This window comes from Berghia stephanieae, chromosome 6 (genome assembly GCF_034508935.2).
Source record: "Berghia stephanieae isolate SIO BIC M18660-M18661 chromosome 6, UCSD_Bste_1.3, whole genome shotgun sequence".
Classification (NCBI taxonomy): domain Eukaryota; kingdom Metazoa; phylum Mollusca; class Gastropoda; order Nudibranchia; family Aeolidiidae; genus Berghia; species Berghia stephanieae.
The window spans coordinates 11277809-11296705 of NC_088365.1; the positions used below are offsets into that span (position 1 = coordinate 11277809).

General features: G+C 35.5%; 1 protein-coding gene across 1 annotated transcript; it reads left to right on the forward strand.

Annotated features, from left to right (window-relative positions):
• Nucleotides 1-273: 273 nt before the first annotated feature.
• LOC144974472 (protein MCM10 homolog) lies at nucleotides 274-18163 on the forward strand (the record flags this gene model as incomplete). The annotated part of the gene is given in 9 exon segments (XM_078917365.1): nucleotides 274-392; nucleotides 1556-1636; nucleotides 2395-4433; nucleotides 6602-6731; nucleotides 10023-10177; nucleotides 11204-11317; nucleotides 14999-15150; nucleotides 15693-15735; nucleotides 17364-18163. Coding segments are annotated over 9 exon segments (2943 nt in total). The 3' UTR covers nucleotides 17481-18163.
• Nucleotides 18164-18897: the final 734 nt, after the last annotated feature.

Consider the following 18897-nt stretch of genomic DNA (forward strand, 5'->3'; position numbering starts at 1 on the left):
ACATGGCACCTCTATAATCAATTTGCATTTGTTTTGTTCGCTTTGTATTTCTTATTTTATTAATTTATTTATCTAATTTAAATAGGAAATATATGGTTTATTAATTCAGCTTAACTTAAACAAATCTTAACCAATTATTTAATCTTTATTTTTTTACAATAGAAGGTTCAAGTGTTTTAAGATTTTAATCTGCAGATTTTACTTTTGGAGGTATATCATATAATAATAAAGGTATAAGTATAAGTATTTCCATGTCTATAATTACAATTACAGATTCACCATGAGTGATGAGGAGTATTGTGATCTTGAAACTCTGGAGGCCCTATTGGGGGATGATGGTGACTTTAATGATAATGAATCTCCTATCAGGGGATCACATGACAAGAAGGAAGGTATATATTTTGTGAAGCTATCAAGAGAACCTTAACTTTTTTTTAGTTGTGTTAAAATTTTGAGCCTAATGTAGCCCACTCACAACCTCAATGATCTTGTAACTGATTGTAAAGAACAAATCATTTTGCATGAATCTGGGACAAGTAATTATGTACCATCTTGACAGTGACATGTCACATAGTTTGTATTATGTTGGTTATGGCTTTGAAATCTTTGGGGAAGGTTATGCATATTCATGAGTACTAATGGAATAAAAAAAATTAAATGAGGTTTACCTGTAAGGTAAAATTTGATGATAATTCCATTGATACTGCGTGTTATGCATATTCCTTCGCCGCCCACCCTCTGCCACCCTGTAAGTCAAGAAGTCTCATTTTATCAAAATAAAGGTGCTTCGTTAGTAAAAGGAGAAAAGTAATGTGAATGTAGAAGGTATTACATAACCACCATATCACCTTTGAATAGTGAGGTATCATGGGAAACAGGTCTTCTTCGGTGAAGGAATATGCATATCTTGTAGTACCAACGGAATTATCATCAAATTTCACCTTGCACGTAAAAAAGCCTCGTTTAATTTTTAAATTGTATTGTTCACATCTCTGTGATTACTGTGATGAACGGTTCGACGACACACCCGATTGGCTGCCACAATAGACACTAACAGGGGATAAAGGTAAATTCTATTGTTTACACCTCAGTGATGGATGGTACTACCACACGCGCGGTTGACTGTCCCCGTTAGAATAATTTGCATCTTATGAACCATCATTTTAAATGATTTAGGACAGCGAAAATGCTCTTTTACAGGACGATCAGTGTCAAATTCCGTCCACAATAAGCGGCTGGAAATTGAAAAGGGTATGACTTTTTATATATAGAAAATATTCCATTCCCATGGAACCATCCCAATAAAGTGACTGTCCCAATTAAGCGGCATCCCCAATACTGGTGGCTTGAACTGTATAAGACCTGATACATATAACTATGATAACAAAACATTCTTACATAGGCTAGTTCCCCCCCCCTCCCCACACACACACACATATACACACATTTCCTCTCTTTTTTTTACCCTCACATTATGCATTCATTGTGCATCACAATTGTCCATTGAATAAATTTCAGTATCTTTTATGATTTTATAACAATACCTTTATTACAGATGTTTCCCAAGAAATGAAAGAATTCCTAAATGCTCTGTCAGAAGACAGTGATGATGAAGAGGCAGAAAAATGTGAAATTAGTAAGCTCTCCTTTTCTATGTTCATAACTGTTAATTATAGAAATTGTTGTTTAAAAAATTATGTCCCTACCATATAGCCTATATTGATATCATTGATCTCCAGTATCTTAATTTTAAGATTTAAAATTTTAAAAACGACCAAATCAGATTTGTACTGACAAATTCTTATTATTTATTTTTGAAATATTTGCAGATTATTTGTAACAACCTGATACTTTATGTGGAATTGTTCTGTTTTATCATTATTTTCTGTAAAGATTCTAAGTTACTCTTAGTACGTATATATACTTAAAGCATGACTCAATGTAAAATCAACAGAGTTATTACTACTACTTATTCAGCTGAGTATGTCTGCTGAGTAGAGCAAGTAAGAACATTTTTGGTGTTGGGTGTTAGAAGCAATATCATCAAGGCTTACTCGTCAGATAATCTGTTCCTACCACAAATCTGTAGCTCTAGTTTTCTTTTTATCTTTCAAATTGTATTGTTCACACATTTGGGTAACCACACATGCAATTTTGCAATTATCTTATACTAATAGAATTTTTTTTTTTTTTATGCCTTTTGACTTGTGCCCATTCACTTAAAACATGACTCAATATTAATCTATTATATCATGCTACAAGCTTAGTCTGCTGTTTACTTTATATAAATTATGAATGAATGTTTCAACTCAGTATTAAGAGTGACATAAATTGTATTATTGTATTATTATTTTTTTTTCATATCTGTAGACAATTGCATTCTTATTTCCCCAGATAAAAACAAACTTAAAAGGTCAAAGGTTGGGTCAAAAGTAAGCAACAAAAGTAGTGAAGCAGGTACAAAATGTGAAAAAAATATTGAGGAGAAAAAAACAACCAATTTAACTAAATGTGATGAACAGTTGTCAGACAAGCTGATTAAGAAAACAACAGAGGAAGACGATATGGCGACTGAAAATCCAGTCACTCAAGCATTGCAAAAAGAGCTGCTGTTGATGCAGAAGAAAATGGAAGAAATGCAAAAAATGCTCTTGGAGCAACAGAATAAAAATTCAACAGTCACTGAAAGCGGTACGAAAATTAAATCAGAAGAAACAAATTCTTATTCTTCTGGAAATGAAAGTTCAAATTTAACAAAGAATTCTTCATCAACAAAGTTAAAGTTGATCATGGATGATGAAGAAGATCCGTTTTTTGATAGGAAAAAGAATAGCGCGTCTCAAGTTACCAAGGAGAGTAAGAAAATTGTAGATAAAATAAATAGCGTGAAAAAGGAAAAAGTGGCAAAGCAAGAGAATAAGACTGCAACATCAAAGGAGCTATTTGGAGATAGTGATAGTGATTGGGATGACTTAGACGGAGAAAGCAAGTCAACTTTAAGTGAACAAGGAAAGACTATTAAAAAGTTGTTGAAATCTGGTCAGTCACAAAGACAAGCACATAAAGCAAATTTTGTCCTCGATGACAAAAGGATACATCAACAATCTTGGACAAAGAAAGTCCCCGATCACGGAGAATCATCTTTGAAACGTGTGAAAGAAGAAAAAGAAGATAGATTTTCTTTAAAGTGTAATTCGTCTTCTACTGATCAGAGCAAGCCTCAGACATCAAACTCTACCCAAAAAGAAAAAGTTATAACAGAGGATTTTTCCAGAATTCGTATCATTAATCCTTTGGTGTCCTCTGCAGTAATGAAGATGCGTATGGAAGGGAGGAAACTAATAAACGTTTCAAAAATTCATTCAAGACTAAACACACCAGATTTGCATAGCGATTGGGTGACAATTGGCGTTGTTGTCGGAAAAACAAATGCCAAAACGTCGAGTTCTGGTAAAACGTACTCAATATGGAAACTAAATGATCTTCATGATTTGGATAATTCTGTTTCCTTCTTCCTATTTGGAGAAGTACACAAGAGTCATTGGAAATTAGATGTTGGATGTGTCATTGGGCTGCTTAACCCTTCCATGATGGAAGCCATGGAAAAGGGAAAGAGTGAGCCAGCACTCACGCTTAAGAACCCGAATCAACTCATGGTTCTGGGGCAGTCCAAAGATCTCGGATGGTGTTTAGCTAGAACTAAAAAAGGTAACAAATGTTCTCATTTCGTCAACATAAACCAAGGAGAATTTTGTTCTTTCCACGTGCAGGCAGAATATAAGAAGACTTCAGCGAAAAGATTGGAGCTGCAGGGTAGCGTGACTGGAATCAAACCAAAATCATTTGAGCAGAAGATATTTTCTAAAAACTGTTCTTACATGTATGGAGGGCAAGCCTTTACACCAAATAGCGCCAATACAAAATTGAAAAAGTCAGTGAGTTTATCAAAGTTGCAACAGAATTCTAATACTCCTCATAGAATCAATACATTAAGCCTTCATGACATTGCACTTCCTAAAAAAAGTAATTCAGTTGGAGGAACAGGCAGAATTACTGAAGAAAAAGACCAAATGTTCATGGATATGTTGAGTATGCCAACTCCAGGGTCTATGCACCTTGTGGCACATTTGAAGAAGAATGATGTGGGGAAAAAATCAGTGAAGTCATCTGTAAAATCTACAAATGAAAAAGTCATTCAAAGTATTTCTGCAACAGATTTACTAAAACAGCATAAGCAAGTAATGAATCATAAAATAACTGAAAAGAAAAAGGCATCTGATTTGCTTCTTATGTCTGATGAAAAAGCATCCACCTTCTACAATCCTCTGAAGGAAGTTCCTGTTCTTGGCAAAGGTTTGAGTAATGGTCAGGATATCTCTTTTACAACATCGCCTCCAACAAGAAAAGGCATATCCAGTGCGGACAAATCAAAGGTTTGTAATCAAATTTTAAAATTAAAATAGATTGTTATTTATTTAGCCATCTAATTAATCATTATTATTGTTGGAATTCGAGTTTGACTGCTGAAATGGAACTAAAGAGCATTCATGTTTTATAATAGGGAACAAAAGTGTAATGTAAAAAAACTGGTTCCAATCTCATCAGAAGTGTGAAACCACTCTTCTGGAGGACTGGATTTACATTTCCTGGTTTCAGAGTGATGGCATCTTATTTTTCAGTCTAAATATATTCTGGTTGTCAATGAAGACCATCCATCCTTGCTCTTTCACGTCCTGTAATATTAAGAATCTGCCTGTACATCCTGCTTCTTCTACTCAATTAGAAATGCCACCTTATGATTCAATATGTGTAACCTATTGATTATTAGTCATAGTTACATACACACTTCCAAGGAGAAGTAGAAGGTGTGACGTCACAACTTCTCGGCCCTATTGGATGAGATGTTCTGAAGTTTATAAGCTGATGGAGTATTTAACCCTAATCGTACATCATGTTTTTATCCCTTAATCGTACGTGAGGGGTAATTTTGTTACCCCGTAACAATATATAGTATAATAAAGAAATCCCGATTCGTACATTGGGAGTGATTTTGTTACACAATGACAATAGATTGTACAATAAAAGAATATTCCTATTCGTACCTCAAGGATGATATTGATACCCCGTGATGATCATATATTGGCATTTGTTCACAATCACAACAATCATATAATCAGATACTTGGTAATTGCTGAGAATTCCATTTCCTTCCCTGTGATGTATACACATCATCTGACAACACAAATCTACTATGGTTGTGAATATGTTATACGAGAATTACACTGTATCAACGTCATCTTTGCAGAGCTGGAGTTTATCCCGATTTCTATAGTATGACACAGACAATATCAATTGCTTGCTACCCTATAGTATGGACGGTAGTCTATTGCAAAGTACTTTCCATCAGATCTAGCAGACCCAGCTACCCTATCACTGCTGGATTGACAGGGGGTTCCGAAAAAATTGATATATGAGGTCCACAAATGTTTTTTTTTTTCTTTTTGGAAAGTGGGGGCACAAAATTACCCCCATTGGAAAAAAGTGGCATGCTATGAAATCGCCATTGGTCACTATGCTATGCAATGTGTTGTAACCATTTGAGCAGAAGCCTAAAAGTGAATTTTTGAAGATTACTGAAAACCTCAGAGAAATTCGAATTATACGTTTTCTTATTAAAAATAACAAGGCCTGAAGTAACAAAATTACTCCCGACGTACGATTAGGGTCCTTGAATAAATTATCTTGTATCAGATTTTCAAAACGACTAAAATCAACTTGTCACCCATTCCCCACCTTAGTAATAGACAATCTCACTATCTTCTTTAAATCTTAATGGACCTTGTGTTTTATGCTGCATAAAAAGGAATAAATGCATGATTTTGTCAGATCTGACCTTTTGTCACACCACAGCTCACCGAATTTGAGATGCACTGTATTTTAAATGAATCTTAATGGACCTTGTGTTTTATGCTGCATAAAAAGGAATAAATGCATGATTTTGTCAGATCTGACCTTTTGTCACACCACAGCTCACCGAATTTGAGATGCACTGTATTTTAAATGAATCTTAATGGACCTTGTGTTTTATGCTGCATAAAAAGGAATAAATGCATGATTTTGTCAGATCTGACCTTTTGTCACACCACAGCTCACCGAATTTGAGATGCACTGTATTTTAAATGAATCTTAATGGACCTTGTGTTTTATGCTGCATAAAAAGGAATAAATGCATGATTTTGTCAGATCTGACCTTTTGTCACACCACAGCTCACCGAATTTGAGATGCACTGTATTTTAAATGAATCTTAATGGACCTTGTGTTTTATGCTGCATAAAAAGGAATAAATGCATGATTTTGTCAGATCTGACCTTTTGTCACACCACAGCTCACCGAATTTGAGATGCACTGTATTTTAAATGAATCTTAATGGACCTTGTGTTTTATGCTGCATAAAAAGGAATAAATGCATGATTTTGTCAGATCTGACCTTCTGTCACACCACAGCTCACCGAATTTGAGATCCACTGTATTTTCATATGATTTTTAAAATTCACTTTCTCTTGTTTTCTCATAGTTTAATTATTCTTTATTCTCTAGCAGCTGAAAGCGATCTCACTCATTCAGAACAAAGGGGGAATCAGCAAGGAAGATCCCAACGCTGTCAAGAAACAGTTGGAGCCTAAACAGCTGGACTCCATCAGGAAAAGGCTGAAGACCTCTGAAGATTCTGGTAAAATTTTGACTGACACCAACTTTAATAGTTGTTGTATTTGATTTTATCAAAGCCATTGTTGCCTGTAAGGCTATGTGATTTATTATGTTGTCAACAGTTTGCATTATAATCTTGTATTTGAGGGTTGATAAACAACAGTAGGAAATAATGTAGATGTTTCCGGTTTCCCCTTTGTCAACAAAGCACGATGAATGGAAGACTAAAGACGTCTTCATTTCGATTTACTTTATTATTTATTTCTTCGAGTTTCAAGCAGCAACATTTTCATTATTTGAGTGTTGAGAAAATATACTTATGGCTTAATAAGATTCTCAAATTGTGTTATCAGATTTTGATATGTTATCAAGCCATAAAAGTTCAATCCAGATATCTTGATTTCATACATTGATCTCTTGCATATAATCGACAACAAGCCTGTACCACTCCCCCCACCCCCTTTTATATCATTTTAAAACAAAGATAGTAAATGTTGTTGACATATAATTATCGACCGGCACTTTCTTATATCAACAATCCTGTTTTTGCCAGTAATATTAGTATTAGAAATCAGTCAACAGACAGACATAAAAAACTATGTTCATCCACTGGACGAATGAAATTGACCTATCTACTAATCCAGGGCTGAGAATCTTCCCCTAAAGGCGGATTTCCGCCTAAATGGTAGTTTATCTCCGCCCATCCCATCGCATTTCCTCCTTTTTCAAATTTGCCGTGTCAAACATTTTCCTCAAAACCACAAAATCACCATTATGTCTTATGTCATGTTTTGACACCTGTGCTCAGTCTCGTGAAATTTGGTGACGGTCCCGTTTTTTATGACGTTGGGCCAGACAGTATGGCACCAGATGTCACAATTGACACAGAAGACCAGTAGTGTTCTTTGATTAGTCAGTTGATGGTTGAAGGGGAAGGGGAGGGACAAATGGGTCTGGATTTTTTTCCCCTGTTGTAGGTACCTATTGTCTTTTTAATCTCTCTCTCTCTCTCTCTCTCTCTCTCTCTCTCTCTCTCTCTCTCTCTCTCTCTCTCTCTCTCTCTCTCTCTCTCTCTCTCTCTCTCTCTCTCTCCTCTCTCTCTCTTCTCTCTCTCTCTCTCTCTCTCTCTGTCTCTCTGTCTCTCTCTCTCTTCTCTCTCTCTCTCTCTCTCTCTCTCTCTGTGTGTGTGTGTGTGTGTGTTGATTAGAGTCATTTAATTTAATTGAAAGGGGAAGGGCAGATTTTTTTTTTTTTTCTCTCTCTCTCTCTCTCTGTGTGTGTGTGTGTGTGTGTGTGTTGATTAGAGTCATTTAATTTAATTGAAAGGGGAAGGGCAGATTTTTTTTCCCTTTTTTGCCTTTCTTTCTATTTCTCTTTTCTTCTTTTTTTTTTTTTTTTTTATATAGACTTCAAAAGCTGAATAACTACTAGGTTTCTTTGCTTGTGTTTCATCGATAGACCGAGGTATTATCATCACTGAATAAAAAAACACTCACCAAAACCACTACATCAACATCTCTACCACCACTACTACTACAAATAGCACCACATCATCCCTACCACCACTACTACTACAACTACCACCACATCATCAACCCTACTACCACTACTACAACCACCATCATATCATCCCCACCACCACTACTACTACAATCACCACCACATCATCATCCCTAGCACCACTACCACAAATACCACCACATCATCATTCCTACCACAACTACTACTACAACCACCACCACATCATCAACCCTACTTCCACTACTTCAACCACCACCACTACTATTACCACCACCACCACATCATCAACCCTACTACCACTACTTCAACCACCACCACATAATCATCCCTACCACCACTACTATTACCACCACCATCACACCATCATCCCTACCACCACTACTACTACAACCACAACCACACCATCATCCCTACCATCTCTACTACTACAACCACCACCACACCATCAACCCTACAACCACTACTACAACCACCACCTCATCATCATCCCTACCACTACTACAACTACAACCGCCATCCTTACCACCACCACTACTACAACCACCACAACATCATCCCTACCACTACTACTACAATTACCACCACATCATCATTCCTACCACAGCTACTAAAACCACCACCACACAATCATCCATACTACTACTACAATCACTACCTCATCATCCCTACCACTGTTATTACTACAACCACCAAATGTTGTAATTACACTTTCAACTTTTGAAATTCCACTGAGTTGTGTCAGAAATTGCTGCAAGACAAATTTTGGATCGCATCTCAGTAAATTTTAGTGAAATTCAAATTTATAGGTTATGGTCGCATGAATGGGTCATGATTTTCACGATGAAAAATTTCCTCCTTTTTTGTGACCAGTCATTCTCACCCCTGTAATCAATGTATTCTGCATGATCATTCGCATAAAATTATGATTTTCTCCTCCAGACATGAATTTGCACCAGAATTATGGAGGACATTCAGTGAAAATATTTGATTTTACTCACCATCAGATTTGTATCCAAGTTTATACTTCAACACACCTCTTCTTAATAAAAACAAAAACATAACAACTTGAGCTTTTATATAGTCTAAATTCCATAAACATTGTCAAAATGATTTATAAGGGGTTGTAGAAAACGGCAGGGGCTGCCTGAAGCCGGTGATCGTAAAAATACTAACGAAAGAGTGAAAATTGAGAGGCTTCGTATGGGAACAAAACAAAACTGAACAGAACAGAACTGTTTTGTTCCCATACGACGTTCTCCATTTTCACTCTTTCGTTAGTATTTTTACAAGGGGTCCCAAGCCAACAGCAACACTTAACATATAGGATGAACATAATGAATGCAGGAATAGCATGTGAGAAAAGAGTCTTTTCTAAGCACTGAACTTTGTGCTGACAAGAATGGGACTTAAACCTTGGATCTACAGATCCGAAGGCAAGTTTCATCATACCACAACTCCTGAAAAGCATTAGACTGACTATTTAAGTCATTCAAACTGAAATATTTTGTTGTTTTTTTTTATATGAAACACTAGTTTTACATCGAAATAAGTACTTTTAGCAAAGCAAATACAGATTTTACCTTATTGACTCAAGTCAGGTAATGGCTTTAAGCAACCATAACCTGTCTTCAGTAACTGCCCATATCAATTTATTTATTTACTAGAAGTTCAATTTATTATTTTTTGAAACAGATGTTATGGGTAAAGAATTGTTTTGTTTTCCTAACATAAATTATCTCGTTGATTGTTGATTGTTGATTTTGATTTATTCTTCTTTATTCTACACCTCTAGGTAAAAGTCCTTCTCCAAAACCGTCCAGTTCAAGCTCAAATGAAGACGAACCTCCAAAGAAAAGATCTCGTTTACTCGGGGATGTGGATTTGAATTCGTCTGAGGTGAAAGCCATATTGAAGGCAAAATCCAAGCACAAAGGAGCATTGGCAGAGGTAAAATTTGAAACATAATAATGTATCATCATCATCATCCATCGTGGCTTGTACTCTTGAGCACGTTGCCAGTCAGCTGTCTCCACGAATCACGATCCTCTGTTTTGCGCATGAAGTCTGTGTTGTTTTTAAAATCACATTTGGCCATAATGTATACATGTATATAATAATGTATACGTGTATTTATTTATTGGGATTGACTTCCCATTTTATGCCATTTTTGCCTACTTCTATGAATGTAAAAAAAAAAGGTGGTGTGATTCTGTGTGGAAGGATGACGGTTCTTCATTACAGCCATATGAGCAGATCTGCCAATTATTCAGATTTAATAAATAATCAGTAATTATTAGAGGAAAATTGATTAAATTATCGTCATTTTAGTAAGAAATGGATATTTGGCATATTGGAACGACTCTGTATCCATTCTAAAGCATTTTAAAGTGACAAATTGTAAAAGTAAGACTAAAGGTCACTTTAAGTATTTGGCTTCATCCAATTTATATTTCTTCAAATTCCGATTTTTTTGAAAAAGAATATTATATACAGATTGTTGTTGTTTTTTTATTTCATTGGGGGTTTTTTTGTTTGTTTTTTAAAATACCTGTTTCAGTTCTGCATAGAAGGCCCACGATGCCAAAGTTTATCAAAAAGACTTTTTGTTATATCGAAATCTAAATTAAATCTACTGCCCAATTGCTGCTTGAATGACAAAGCAACCAGATTCTTCTTTCTGTGATTTTAGTGGTTCCCTGTTTACAAGAAAAGTGTAAAAAGTGGTGTCTGATCGCACCGGTCCATTTCCTGTACAGTTTAAATTGCATTTTGATTGAGAAACAGCTTATTAGTAATCATTATTTTTGTTTTTATTATTTATTTACTTATTATTTTGGACTTATTGATATATAAATGTCAATTGACTTTCTAAATCTAAGCTAAAATCTGAACACGTGTGTATCAAACAGTGCTGGATTTTGATTTGACACCATTTGACGCCTGCTCCCTAATTACTCACTTTGGTTTATTTAGGCAGAAGCAGAGAGAGAGGAAGCTTATTTTTCCCAACTTGAGAAGAAAGAAAGGATGGAAGAAAAGATGAAGAGCATAACATCCATAGAAATAAATGTGTACACTTGTAAACAGGTTGGTTTGTTATTTTATATTTTTCTTTGATTATTTCAAAGGGTGAAGGAATTAATCTTACCCAAGGCTCAAAACCTTCATATGATTACAATTCTATAATCTTAAAAATAAAACACTCAAAAAATAAAACAGTTAAACACAAAGATCGCATTTATTTGCAGCATATCCATGGTAAGAGATAGTAATGATAATAATAATAATGATAATAATGTAATTAATTTATATAGCGCCTGTCCCATACAATATAGCACTAGGCACACAATATATATCATTTAAAAAATCACTCTATTATATTATCAACATTTAAAAGATCAGAATACAGAATTATTTTTTAAAACATGTAAATTAGGGTAAATATGTTCTATGAGGGGACACAACAAAAATAATGTAATTAAATCTGTCGTATATTATGAAGATTGCTTACCCATTCTTTTTCAACTTTAATAAAAGATGCTCCAAGGGCATTATGATTTCTTCCCCTTTGTTTCCCTTTCTCAAGGGCATATTGTCAAGCTGCTTAATCGATAGTCCAAACCTTCAATCCTCTTGAAGGTTGTTTTATGAGTCCAAGACCAAATGGCAGCAACGTCTAATGGTCTCACACTACTATGTTATGATGGTCAATCCAGGCAGTGAATTCATACCTGCCAACCCTTCCGCTTTTGGCAGAATCATTCCTATTTTCACACTTCCTTTTTGTACTATTCTGCCATTGTCTCTGAAATTCCGATTTTCAAAAATGATAATAATGGTAAGAATAAAAAAAAAAGAACGAAAGGGGGGGGGGTTAAAAGGTCAAATTCCTATTTTATGTCTCAAATTCCTATTTTTAGGCGTTCTGATTCCACTTTTGGAATGTGAAGGGTTGGCAGGTCTGTGAATTCAATACCGCATTTGTGTACAGTCACGAACCCGCCTGGGTGGTCTAGTCACAACACAATGCTTGACTAGGTGTCTGCAGTTTTAGGTTCTTGTCCACAGAGCATGTACATGGGACAAGAGGAATGTCCCCACTGATGTAGCATTGTTGTTGCTAGGCAGGTTCTCGATCTCAGATGATTTTCTGCAACCCATTCTCTCCTTGTGCTGTCTACACCATTGTGACGCATTCTCAAATAAAGATACTACACTCATAGTGAATTGTTGCCCAATTTAGTTCTCATAATTACTATTTTTGGCACAATTCAGTTGAAAAGTATTGTTTTTATACTCTGACATAAGGTTCAAATAGACTATCCATTCGTAGCAAATCCTTTAATTTTCTACTGATTTTGGATCACTATATTCGAGCTCAATTCCATCAAAATCAAATACTGGGTGGTGTTCCTGGCCTCCCATAGTGGGCAGGGAGGTACATACTGTGTCTTCTATCCCCCTATCTCTGTTTTCCAACATGCTTTCTGTCTTTGTCTTGGAATGAGATTACTTGGCTTTGTCCTGGCCCTGGCCGGAGTCCTGGCTGGGAGGGAAACAGTCAAATGCATAGTAATTGTTTTGGGAGATGATAATATTTTCCTTGTAAATCTTCTCTCTTGTGTTATGTATTATTATATTTGTTATTTTTGTATTATGTATAATGTAAGCATTTGAGTGTATTCCTCTTTGTTGGATTTTGTGCTTGTGTCCGGATGAGACTTATAGGTGATCTCAGACTAAGTACATTGGTGGTATGCTCTTGGAATCTACATCTGATCCCTATTTGTTCCCAGTTCCCCTTTGTCTTACTTACTCTTGTGTGCTTTTATTGTAATTCTAGAACTTTTTACTATCCCATTTTCTTCCTTTATACTGGCACTGATATAACCTACATGTGTTGCAAGCGCCGTAAATCCCTTAAAAACAAAACAAACAAAATCAAATAAGGAACCAAGTCCATTTAGAGTGGCTTTACAATCGTATCATCATGGGTCTCATATTTCCAGTATTTAGTGGATTTTCGCTATTTTACGTCCGCTATTTTCTTCCCCTTGGGGTCCAGGCTCTTAGTAGTATCTATAAATATTCTTACTTACTTATACGACCCAGCGACCACCTGAGCTCTAGCCCTTCGGTCTTGTGCCATGACTTAGAAGTTAGACGTCTTTTGTAGTTGTTCCAGGTGACTATAAAGTGTGTTCTATAAATCTTCAAAAATCATTGTAAACAGTCTGGTTGCAAGGGATTTATCCATCTTTATTAGTTTGTTAATAAATTTTCCTTTTATAGTATGCTTTGTTAATAATTCTATATTTTACCAGTATTGTCATGAATGAGGGCATATTGCTCCACTTTATTTATGATAAAATGTGCGTTCTGCGGAAGCCGCAAAATATTCCTTTGTTTTCCAAATTCTGATTTGAGACCTATGTATAATGTTATGACTATGTATCTGACTTGCAGAACCCAAGTTCTAGTCCCATTATGGATTGAGCAAAGTTGATTCCTTGGGAAAAACTCTTCACTTACATTCTTTCACATATTCAAATGTCAAATGATTAGCTGACTTATAAAAAAAAAAAATTGTAATTCAGAGCCATTATGCCCATGGAGCTGGAGTTTATCCCGGTTTCTATAGCTTGAAACAGACAATATACCAATTGCTTGCTACCCTTTGGATAGGATGCTAGTCTATCACAATGTACTTTCTGCCAGTTCTAACAGACTCAGTTACCCAATCACTGCTGGTGGACAGTGGGAGCAGAAAAAAAAAATCTTGACTTCACCCGAGATCAATCTCAATCCCTTTGATTGTGAAGCGAGTGCTCTACCAACTGAGTTAACATCACCCCCTTAGCTGGCTGATAACAGCATTGTTAAAAATTGTAATTTTAGATGATGTGTCTTGTCCTACATGTTAAGTGTTGTGGTAGGCTTCATCATCATCCATCGTGGTTTGTGCTCTTGAGCACGTTGCCGGTCAGCTGTCCCCACGAATCACGATCCTCTGCGGTGCGCATGAAATCTGTGTTGCTTTTAAAATCACATTGACCATTCTTAGGATATTTAAATAAGTCATTCTTTGTCTTCCTCTAGCTCTCTTTCCCTCGTTCATCCCAGATGTTACCAACTTTTCTATTCCGTCTCTTCTCCCAGAAACCGTAACTGCCTCTTTCTGATGGTATCGATCAATATTCTTCCTTTTCTCACCTTCTCCAACACTTCCTCGTTCGTATACCTGTCTGTCCATGATAGCCTCAACATTCTTCTATACACCCACATCTCAAATGCCTCTAACCTCCCCGTACATTCTTTGTCAAGCATGGTTGGCTTAAGACCCGTTATAAATTACTATTAATCCCATTTGTGACCAATCCCCTCACAAGCTCAATATTTGAAAATTTGAGTTAAAATTGATACCATCAATGCAATATGAGTTTTGTTTTTATATTATCACACATTTTCTAATTTTGTTCATTTTAATTATTTTGATTTTATAGTCAATTTATTTAATCTGGAACAGTTTGACCTAATACCATTTTGAACCAGTGGGTCACATGTTTTGAATACTGTGGTATTTAAAAAGTTAATTTTTTATCCTTTTTTTTTTTGGTCCTTTTTGTATTTTTTTTTTTTTTTGTTTTGTTTTTTTTAAATTTTTATTGTTTTGTTTTTATTCTTTGGATTTTTTTTGTTGTTGTTAATAGGATATACTTTAATCCATATTCTGATATTTTATAATCATCCATCTTTATTTTATTTCAGTGTAAGTACACAGCCCAGTCAGCACTTCCTCAGTGCAGGACGGATCAGCACACGATTGTGAAGACGAAAGCAAAGAAACGATTCTTTGCATGTAAAAAGTGTAAGGAGAGAACAACCACCATCACCAGCCAATTCCCCACTGATCCTTGCAGGTATGTTGTTTAACCTTAGTTTATTTTCTGAACAATATCTATAGATAAAATAAAATTCCCTTTATTCATCCCATAGGGGAAATTTGCCTCTAGGATCTAATTCCAAGGGAAGACTGGAATCACCCAGGCATCAGCTGTAGTGCAGTGCCGCAAATTGAGCTAGGGCGAGGTGACTTGCTCAAGGCCACACAGTGCAGTGGCAGGTTATCAAACTCTTTCCCTTTCGGGTACAAAGCAAAGACCGTACCGCTGAGCCACGCTGCCCTTATCAAATCTTTGGTGCTGGGAAATAGATAGAAAAGAAAGATGAATAGGAAAGGAAGAGAGAGAGAGTGAGTGAGAGGATATGAGGGGAGAGAGAGCAAGTTATACAATAAATAGAGGTGCCTAAATGAGTCAATAAAATGGAGATCAAACTTGTTTGTTTTCTGTTGTTCATTCATGAGTCAGATTTACTCCCTTTATCTTTATCTCCAAGTTATACAATATTAGTCATGATAAAGATGTATTTATTCAATCATTTTCTTTCTTTCTCCCCCTAGGAAATGTGGTAATTTAAGTTATGAAAAGGCCTCCATGTATAAGGTTAGTATCTTTTTGGCTGTTATTGTTTTTTATATTCAGAGTTGCATCAAAGTGTCTTTGCCAAAGATAAAATAATTTTAATGTGTAAACAAATTTGCCTCTGAAATTTGGAAAATAAACATAAGTTTATTTGAAAAATCAAAATTCAAGAGTCATGATTTTGGACAATAAGCATATTTTTTACCTTGATCTGTGATCTCAGCAATCTATTATTATATATTATTATATTGTTACTAGCCTATTGAGAAACCTTGGTGACAAGTGGAATTCATATATTTTTGACCAATTATTCTCATGCTGGGAGGTAGAATTCTGAAAGGATTGGATTAGTCTGGAACATCATTGTTTGCTGCAATTGAGCTTGTGCGGTGTGACTTTATGTAATGTACCTTCCTCTTATGTTATATTATTGTTATTATCAATTATATTTATATTTCATTTTAAGCTATTTGGCTTATTATTGACTGGGACCTTGTGTCGGTGTGTGCTGCATTACGGTGGAAAAACACGTATTTCAAATTTTGACCAGAAAAATCATTCTTCAAATATCAACCAATTAAAATTAACCTCATCTTGATAAATACTCTCAAACCTGGGACTTCTTACCATAGTACGGCAGTGTGTGTTTGAAAACCTGTCATTTCTAAAGATTTAATCGGTATATATCCTGCTTTCTTCTGAACCAAATTTTGTCAAATTCCGATTTTTCTCAGAGATTCTAGATTTTCCAACGAAAAGTGAGAGGAAATTATTGCTAGTTAGAAATTTGTATGTAATGAAAATGAACTGCATTGCATTAATGTTAAAGCATGACAATTCATATAAATATGGGTAGAAATCATTATTTTTGTTTGAAACAATTTTGTTTACTTACAGTTCAACTTTTTCCCCAAAACTATACAGATTTTTTTATTGTTGTCTTTGGAAGATCTGTTCAGTTTTATAATCTCATACCCGAATGCACAGATATAGTGCTCTTGAAATCTATTTGTATTTTCTGAGTCTTGTATTATCTTGTCTTGTGAGGGCAACCAAACACAACAATACCCCAGCATTTTACCAGAATTCAAATCAGGAAAAAGTAAAAGAGAGTCAAGCTCTCCTCCATTACTCTGGCAAAACAAATTAGTCATTTTTAACGGACACCACCTGCTTGAAATACTGATCGATGAAAAAAAAAGTGTCAATTTCATTCCTTCTTTCAGTCTTTCGGAGCCATTCCCAGTTTCTGTAGCGTGAAATGGACAAGAGTAATTGCTTGCTACCCTTTGGATAGGACACTTTCTATACAAAATACAAAGTATATTCCACCAGATCCAACAGACCCAGCTACCTAGTCAGGTGGACAGGGGCGTCAATAAAAACCCTCGACTGGTCACCTGGGATCAAGCTCAATTCCTTTGCTTGTGAGGAGAGAGCTCTACCAACTGAGCTCTCAGTACCCCCAAAAGTGTCAAACGGAGACTTCAAATCAAGTCTGAAACTTTTTTAAATAGATCGATATAATTTATTCTCACCAAAATGAAAAAAATGTTTTTTATCAGTCAGAATATGGCAGCACTATGAAACTTATTAAGAAATGAAATAGATGGAATCTACGCCATGTGTGTTTTTCTTTATAATTTCAGGAGAGAGCTGGACCCAAGCTGGAATCAGAGATACTGAGTCACCGAGGAGATGAGATGAAATTCCTGAACTCTCTAAACCATAAAGTCTATCTCAATACTGTCGTAGACAAAGAGTGATTGAGAATGGTGAATTTTATCGTGTGTCCCGACCATTATAATAAATTTATGCTTTTGAATCACTCGGTGATTTAAAAAAGAATAATTGTTAACTAGTTCAGAGCTGCCAACCTACAGCAAAAAATGCGGAATTGTACGCATTTTCAGCGATTGTACGCTTGTACGCATTTCCCCAAGGTTGTACCCATTTTCAGTGTACGGAGTCACTTCAGTTTTCTTTATTATTATTATTCATATTGTTACTAGCCTATTGAGAAACCTTGGTGACCAAGTGGATATTCATATATTTTTTGACCAATTATGATCTTCATGCTGGAAGGTAGAATTCTGAAAGGATTGGATTATAGTCTTGGGAACATCATTGTTTGCTGCAATTGAGCTTGTGCGGTGTGACTTTATGTAAATGTACCTTCCTCTTACTTTCACAATGGTTAGTTTCCGTCATTTTGAGGTCCCATTATACACATTTTCATCAGATGGGGTTGGCAGCTCTGCTAGTTAGAGCATCATGTTAACTGTGGATAAAGACTTTATATATATATATATATTATTTTTTTTTATCAGACGAGGATTTGTTGTTTTTTTTCTTTTTTTTAAAAAAATTCCTCTGTAAATCAAGCCTCTATACAGTTAGCTACCCTTTATTTTTATTTGAGTTGAGTATAGAGAATAGGTTTAAAAATCAGTGCGGCAGAAGTTTATGCCAGTTTCTATCGTGATAATTAGTCAATAACAACTGTTTGCTATCATCTTGACGGGATGCAAGTCCATTGCAAAGTACTTTCCACCAGGTCTAAAATCCAGCTACCCAATCACTGCTGGATGGACAGAGGGGAAGAAAAAAAAAAAAATGCAAAGCCACGCTTCACTCGATGTATGTAATTTTGTTTGAACGTTGGACCCATACCTGTCATCTGCATTTTTTGCCAAATTGGGACCTAAAATTTGCCAAAAAAAACCCTCCAAAATTTGCCAAGAAATTTGCCAAAAAAGACCAAAATTTGCAGAGGAGAACTTAGCGTTTCAGTAAAAATTAACACGCGATACAGAAAAAAATATATATAAAAGACAATTTATTACATTTAACGAGGCTACATTTATTAATTTACACAATGTAAAGTGAATAGGGTTGTTACAAAGATGTTAAAGGATCATTATCCGTAGAGAGTAGCTTCCCTTGGTTTGGGCCCAGGCAAAGCTGCAACATTTCTCATGTTTCACTTTTTTTTTTTCGTTATTTTGTTTTCACTTCTTTTTTTCCCCGCGATTTGCCAATTTTCCCAAAATTTGCCACGATTTGCCAATTTTGGGAAATTTGCCAAAATTTACGGATCGCCCTGATATTTGCGGCCGCAAAAAATGCAGATGACAGCCATACGTTAAATATTGTTAAATTGTTTGATATGGATTGTACTTT